The 7,831-nt window shown below is 44.5% G+C and overlaps 1 protein-coding gene across 1 annotated transcript in view; it reads right to left on the reverse strand.

Annotated features, from left to right (window-relative positions):
- LOC135530036 (octapeptide-repeat protein T2-like) overlaps positions 1-7,831 on the reverse strand; it is a 45,935-nt gene that overhangs the window by 18,764 nt on the left and 19,340 nt on the right. Inside the window, exon 4 of the mRNA XM_064958433.1 lies at positions 2,767-2,886. Within this exon, the coding sequence (XP_064814505.1) occupies positions 2,767-2,886 (120 nt within the window). The remainder of the gene's footprint in view (positions 1-2,766; positions 2,887-7,831) is intronic.

Consider the following 7,831-nt stretch of genomic DNA (forward strand, 5'->3'; position numbering starts at 1 on the left):
GTTTGCTTATGGCCGTGTACAACTCATTGAGTGCTGTCTTAGTGCCAGCGTCGGGTTCTGGTGGTAAATAAACAGCTACGAAGAATATAGATGAAAACTCTCTTGGTAGATAGTGTGGTCTACAGCTTATCATGAGATACCATGAGATACCTTATCATGAGATACGCAGAGAAGGTGAACGGATGATCTCGGCATGTGTGTCACGTTCTGACCTTAGTTCCTTTTTTATGTCTTTATTTTAGTTGGTCAGGGCGTGAGTTGGGGTGGGCATTCTATGTTGTTTTTCTATGTTTTTGTTCTGTTGTTATATTTCTATGTGTTTGGCCTAGTATGGTTCTCAATCAGAGGCAGGTGTCAGTCGTTGTCTCTGATTGGGAGCCATATTTAGGTTGCCTGTTTTCTATTTTGTTTTGTGGGTGGTTGTATCCTGTGTTAGTGTTTTCACCATACGGGACTGTTTCGGTTGTTTGTTTGTACTTTTGTTATTTTGTTCTGTTGATTTATTAAATATATCATTATGGACACTTACCACGCTGCACATTGATCCTTGCTACTCCTCCTCTGAAGAAGAGGAATTCCATTACAATATGTGGTTCCCAATGTGAAGCATGAAGGAGGAGGTGTGATGGTGTGGGGGTGCTTTGCTGGTGACAATGTCAGTGATTTATTTAGAATTTGAGGCACACGTAACCAGCATGTCTACCACAGCATTCTACAGCGATACACCATCACACCATCACATTCTGGTTTGCCCTTAGTGGGACTATCAATTGTTTTTCAACAGGACAATGACCCAACACACCTCCAGGCTGTGTAAGGGCTATTTGACTAAGAAGGAGAGTGATGGAGTGCTGCATCAGACGACCTGGTCTTCACAATCACCCGACCTCAATCCAATTGAGAAGGTTTGGGATGATTTGGACCGCAGGGTGAAGGAAAAGCAGCCAACAAGTGCTCAGCATATGTGGGAACTCCTTCAAGACTGTTGGAAAAGCATTCCAGGTGACTACCTATTGAAGCTGGTTGAGAGAATGCCAAGAGTGTGCAACGCTGTCATCAAGGCGATTGCTACTTTGAAGAATCTCAAATCTCAAATATATTTTTTTGTTTAACACTTTTTGGGTTACGACATGATTCCATATGTGTTATTTCATAGGTTTGATGTCATCACTATTTTTCTACAATTTAGAAAATAGTTAAACATAAAGAAAAACCCTTGAATGAGTAGGTGTGTCCAAACTTTTGACTGGTACTGTAAGTAGAGTAACTAGAAGAATGGTCATGATGTACGCTGTATTCAGGGAATCAATACATTTAATAAATAAATGAACAAAACAAGAATCACGAACAGCCTCACCGACATGAAACAGAAACAAGGATGACTGGGGAAGAAACCAAAGGGAGAAACATATAAAGGGCAGGTAATCAAGGAGCTGATGGAGTGTCATTATGTGCGTAACGCCGGCAACAGGTGTGCGCCCTAACGAGCAGCTTGGTGACCTAGAGGACGGAGAGGGAGCGAAACATGGTAGTCTGTTTCTGTCACCCTCAGGTTTTACATTAATGTGGAGAAAATGAATTTCCTCCACCTATAGGTGTCTTCACCATCTCGACTTGATCTTCTAGCATTACAATCTGAGCTACATGGTTTCCTCCACAATCCTTGTCTTCCTTCCAGCTCCCCCCACCACCCTGGATCTGTGGAAACCCCCTGCAGGGTTTTCATTTGGGGCTGGATGGTTGTAGCCTTACCCTTGTCTCTCTGTCTATGAAACGACTCTCCCCCTCCACATAATCACTGCCAATTCAGCTCTTTGTTTCCATCCATAAGTACACCAGGCTGGCTGGGGGGATTGCTGTCATCACACTTTGCTCCCTCTGTGTTTAGCAGCCCCCCCCCCCCGCCCCACCTTTCCCGTTTAGTCACTCTTTCATATCCCCGACCGCCATCCTCCGTCATGAACTGTTTATATGTCTCTCATGTCATTCCACGTAATTTACTGCCCTCCTCTCCCACCTTCATCACTCTGTACCTCCATCCATTAAGACAGTCTCTCCTCTACTACCTTCATCACTCTGTACCTCCATCCATTAAGACAGTCTCTCCTCTACTACCTTCATCACTCTGTACCTCCATCCATTAAGACAGTCTCTCCTCTCCCACCTTCATCACTCTGTACCTCCATCCATTAAGACAGTCTCTCCTCTACTACCTTCATCACTCTGTACCTCCATCCATTAAGACAGTCTCTCCTCTCCTACCTTCATCACTCTGTACCTCCATCCATTAAGACAGTCTCTGCTCTCCTACCTTCATCACTCTGTACCTCCATCCATTAAGACAGTCTCTCCTCTACTACCTTCATCACTCTGTACCTCCATCCAAACTCCTGCCAGTTAAGACAGTCTCTCCTCTCCCACCTTCATCACTCTGTACCTCCATCCATTAAGACAGTCTCTCCTCTACTACCTTCATCACTCTGTACCTCCATCCATTAAGACAGTCTCTCCTCTCCTACCTTCATCACTCTGTACCTCCATCCATTAAGACAGTCTCTCCTCTCCTACCTTCATCACTCTGTACCTCCATCCATTAAGACAGTCTCTCCTCTACTACCTTCATCACTCTGTACCTCCATCCATTAAGACAGTCTCTCCTCTCCTCTCCTCTCCTCGTCTCCCCTCTCCCACCTTCATCACTCTGTACCTCTATACAGTCTCCTGCCAGTTAAGACAGTCTCTCCTCCCACCTTCATCACTCTGTACCTCTATCCAGTCTCCATCCATTAAGACAGTCTCTCCTCCTCTCCCCCAGATCTCCTCCCCTCTCCTCCTCTCCTCTCTCTCTCTCTCCTATCTCTCTGTCTCTTTTGTCCCTCTCTCTCTCTCTCTCTCTCTCTCTCTTTCCTATCTCTCTGTCTCTTTTGTCCCTCTCTCCTCTCTATCTCTCCCTGTCTTCTTCTCTCACAGCTGGTGCTTTTTGAAGGATGAAAAGGCCAAAATCAGTGTAAATGTTTCATTTGACTGTCTGCACACCAGCTGAATGTTCTGATCCAGGTGTGTGGCCAGATATCTGATAACGTCAGGAGAAGGTATAGATTGATTGAGATAATCCAGATTATCAGACCAACTACCCACACACAGATTAATCCTTCTGCTGGTCTTAATTGAATTTAATCAAGATTATTGATATTTTGATGCTGAAAGTCTAAATCATAGATTCAGTAGTTTACATGTTCCCTGTGTTTCCCTGTTCCCCGTGTTTCCCTGTTCCCCGTGTTTCCCCCTGTTCCCCGTGTTTCCCCCTGTTCCCTGTGGTTCCCCCCGTTTCCCCGTGTTTCCCCGTGTTTCCTGTGCTCTAGTGAAAATATTATTTAAACCGTGTTCATGTTACCAAAATGTTCATTGTTTCCAAACATCACACAATGGTAAATCCTCACCACACTACTCCTGCAGTCTTTATTGGGTCTAAACGGCAGGAACCGTCGGTCCACAGAGCTTCCTGTGTAAACGGCATCAGGAACCACTGGCCAATAGAACTTCCTGTGTAAACGGCATCAGGAACCACTGGCCAATAGGGCTCTCTGTGTAAATAGCAGGCAGGTTGAACAAATACACTGTCCTTGCTAGGAGGGAGGATATTGTCTCAAAAGAACAGAGATAATGGGCAAACTCAGAGAGGGTTTGCTGTCCGAGTATGAGTGTTGTACTGTACTGTAGTGTGGCCTAGTTGAGGGGGAGGGGTACCTCATGCATGAACAGCTCTCCGAGCTCACACACACACACGCACACACGCGCACGCACAACAGATTAGCGGGTTGGTTTCTCCTTTGCAGTCGTATGACTCATGGTCTAGAGCTGTGGTGACATGGGGATTCCCAGTCAACAGCAGTCAGCGATCACACACGCACCACAACAACAATAAACACATGAGGATCTAATGGTGGCAGGAAAAGGGATAGCCTGGGTTCAAGATAGGATCCGTAGGCTGTTAAAAATGAATGTCAAGATTTCTTTAGACTGCATTGTAATAAGGAAATATCATGTTTTATACATATTGCAGATTCTTTCCCCAAAAAATGTTGTACTGTAATTTCAGTTCAATAAAAATGAAATATAATTGTATTTGTCACGTGTCGAATACAACAACTTTACCGTGAAATGCTTATGTCCATGTGCAGCGGGACAAGGTAGTTGAGGTATTATGTACATGTAGGTAGGGGTGAAGGTGACTAGGCAAGCAGGATAGATAATAAACATAAAAAATAAGAACACAATAGATAACAATAACAAGGCTCTATACAAGGAGTCCATGTGCAGGGGTACGAGGTAGTTGAGGTAATTATGTACATATAGGTAGGGATAAAAGTGACTAGGCAATCAGGATAGATAATAAACAGAGAGGCAGCAGAGTATGTGGAGAGTGTGTGTGTGTGTGTGTGTGTGTGTGTGTGTGTGTGTGTGTGTGTGTGTGTGTGTGTGTGTGTGTGTGTGTGGCATCAATATGCCACACACACACAATATGTATGCGTGTATGTACACAGAAAATTTGCAAGTGTTCAAATCTCGGTGTAAAGGTGAAAAGTGTCATGGGTGTTCTACATACCTGAGCGTTGATTCTAGTGGGGTTAACACCAGTGTTATATCTGAGTGTTGATTCTAGTTGATTCTAATCTTCTGTATAACACCCCTATCTTGTCACAACACAACTGATTGGTTCAAACGCATTAAGAAAGAAAGACATTCCACAAATTAACTTTTAGAAGGCACACCGTTTAATTGAAATGCATTCCAGGTGATTACCTCTTGAAGCTGGTTGAGAGAATGCCAAGAGTGTACAAAGCTGTTATCAATATATTTTGATTTGTTTAACACTTTTTTGGTAACTACATGATTCCATATGTATTACTTCATAGTTTTGATGTCTTCACTATTATTCTACAATGTAGAAAATAGTAAAAATAAACAAAAACCTGAATTTGAGGTGTTCGGAAACTTTTGACTGGTAGTGTATGCAAATAAGGCTGTACAACCTGAATGTGTGTAACAGTGTGTGTGTTCACTGTTGAAGCCAGGATACATAGGCAAGACACCAAGCATAACATTTTTTTAAATATGTTTTTTATTTTTATTTTACCTTTATTTAACTAGGCAAGTCAGTTAAGAACAAATTCTTATTTACAATGACGGCCTAGGAACAGTGGGTTAACTGCCTTGTTCAGGGGCAGAACGACAGATTTTTAAAGATTTTTAAATTGATGTGTGTGCAAAAAATTGTCAGCTGCAAAACAAAATTCTTCACAAAAAATATGAGCGGATTATAGAAGGGTAAAAAGCATTTCTTTTGTAAAGGACAAAAAGCCTTTCCTCTTCTTCTTTTTTTTACAAGATCATTTTAGTAGCGGCTAATTCATATTATTACTGAAATTGCCTCAAATTGGTTGCCATGGTTATCTTTTTAGCTTTGCGCCTCAGTCAGTGGCTGATGATTGGAACAGAGACCTAGAAAGAGATGTGGTGGTGGGGTTGGAGGGAGAGAGCGATAGAGAGGAGAGGGGAAGACTGATACACTGCAAGGCAGTGACCTGGTAATAGTAAATCTGTCCACAGGCCATAGTCACAGATAGTTGCCATGGTCACAATAATTGGGCGGCAGGCAGGGAGTGAGTGGGGATACGGTACGAGGAGGGGAGAAAAGAGGAGGGGAGAACAGAAAAGAGGAGAGAGGAGGAAAATAGAAGAGGGGAAGATGGGAGAGGATCATACAAAATAAATGAGGGGAAGGGATTGGAGAAGAGAGGAGTAATGAGGGGAAGGGATTTGAGAAGAGAGGAGACATGAGGGGAAGGGATTGGAGAAGAGAGGAGACATGAGGGGAAGGGATTGGAGAAGAGTGGAGAAATGAGGGGAAGGGATTGGTAGAAGAGAGGAGTAATGAGGGGAAGGGATTGGAGAAGAGAGGAGTAATGAGGGGAAGGGATTGGAGAAGAGTGGACTAATGAGGGGAAGGGATTGGAGAAGAAAGGAGTAATGAAGGGAAGGGATTGGAGAAGAGAGTAGACATGAGGGGAAGGGATTTGAGAAGAGAGGAGACATGAGGGGAAGGGATTGGAGAAGATAGGAGACATGAGGGGAGGGGATTGGAGAAGAGTGGAGAAATGAGGGGAATTAGGAGAAGGAATTAAAGATAGGAGAAATGAGGGGAAGGGATTGAGAAGAGAGGAGTAATGAGGGGAAGGGATTTGAGAAGAGAGGAGTAATGAGTGGAAGGGATTGGAGAAGAAAGGAGTAATGAAGGGAAGGGATTGGAGAAGAAAGGAGTAATGAGGGGAAGGGATTGGAGAAGAGTGGACTAATGAGGGGAAGGGATTGGAGAAGAGTGGAGAAATGAGGGGAAGGGATTGGAGAAGAGACGAGTAATGAGGGGAAGGGATTGAGAAGAGAGGAGTAATGAGTGGAAGGGATTGGAGAAGAAAGGAGTAATGAAGGGAAGGGATTGGAGAAGAGAGTAGACATGAGGGGAAGGGATTGGAGAAGAGTGGAGAAATGAGGGGAAGGGATTGGAAGAAGAGACGAGTAATGAGGGGAAGGGATTGAGAAGAGAGGAGTAATGAGGGAAGGGATTGAGAAGAGAGGAGTAATGAGGGGAAGGGATTGAGAAGAGAGGAGTAATGAGGGGAAGGGATTGAGAAGAGAGGAGTAATGAGGGGAAGGGATTGAGAAGTGAGGAGGAATGAGGGGAAGGGATTAAAGAGAGTAGAAATGAGGGGGACGGGATTGAGAAGAGAGGAGTAATGAGGGGAAGGGATTTGAGAAGAGAGGAGTAATGAGGGGAAGGGATTGAGAAGAGAGGAGTAATGAGGGGAAGGGATTAAAGAGTGGAGTAATGAGGGGAAGGGATTTAAGAGAGGAGAAATGAGGGGAAGCGATTGGAGAAGAGAGGAGACATGAGGGGAAGGGATTTGAGAAGAGAGGAGTAATGAGGGGAAGGGATTGAGAAGAGAGGAGACATGAGGGGAAGGGATTGAGAAGAGAGGAGACATGAGGGAAAGGGATTAAAGAGTGGAGTAATGAGGGGAAGAAGGAATTTAAGAGAGGAGAAATGAGGGGAAGGGATTTAAGAGAGGAGAAATGAGGGGAAGCGATTGGAGAAGAGAGGAGACATGAGGGGAAGGGATTTGAGAATAGAGGAGTAATGAGGGGGAAGGGTTTGGAGAAGAGAGGAGACATGAGGGGAAGGGATTGGAGAATAGAGGAGTAATGAGGGGAAGGGATTTGAGAAGAGAGGAGACATGAGGGGAAGGGATTGGAGAAGAGAGGAGACATGAGGGGAAGGGATTGGAGAAGAGTGGAGAAATGAGGGGAAGGGATTGGAGAAGAGAGGAGTAATGAGGGGAAGGGATTAAAGAGTGGAGTAATGAGGGGAAGGGATTGGAGAAGAGAAGAGAAATAGGACAATAGATGACAGTCGGCTGTGTGAGACCTGACTGCAGTCTGGAGGCAGTACATGCCGTCTGTTTGACGGAACAGTGCAGTCTACCAGCGGAGAGAGGGACTGCACCTCCTCTGTCTGTTGTTTGAAGCAACAACAAGCTGCTCACTGTTGAGTGACACGGGTGAGTGTATTTCACTTACAATGCAATGGAGGTAGTGTGGCGCGACTTCCATTTCTCTCTTCAAGGTTAGGATTCCTCCCTAGTCAGCACCTGAACTTCTCTCTTCAAGGTTAGGATTCCTCCCTAGTCAGCACCTGAACTTCTCTCTTCGAGGTTAGGATTCCTCCCTAGTCAGCACCTGAACTTCCATTTCTCTCTTCAAGGTTAGAATTCCT

The sequence above is a fragment of the Oncorhynchus masou genome, chromosome 5 (assembly GCF_036934945.1).
Source record: "Oncorhynchus masou masou isolate Uvic2021 chromosome 5, UVic_Omas_1.1, whole genome shotgun sequence".
Classification (NCBI taxonomy): domain Eukaryota; kingdom Metazoa; phylum Chordata; class Actinopteri; order Salmoniformes; family Salmonidae; genus Oncorhynchus; species Oncorhynchus masou.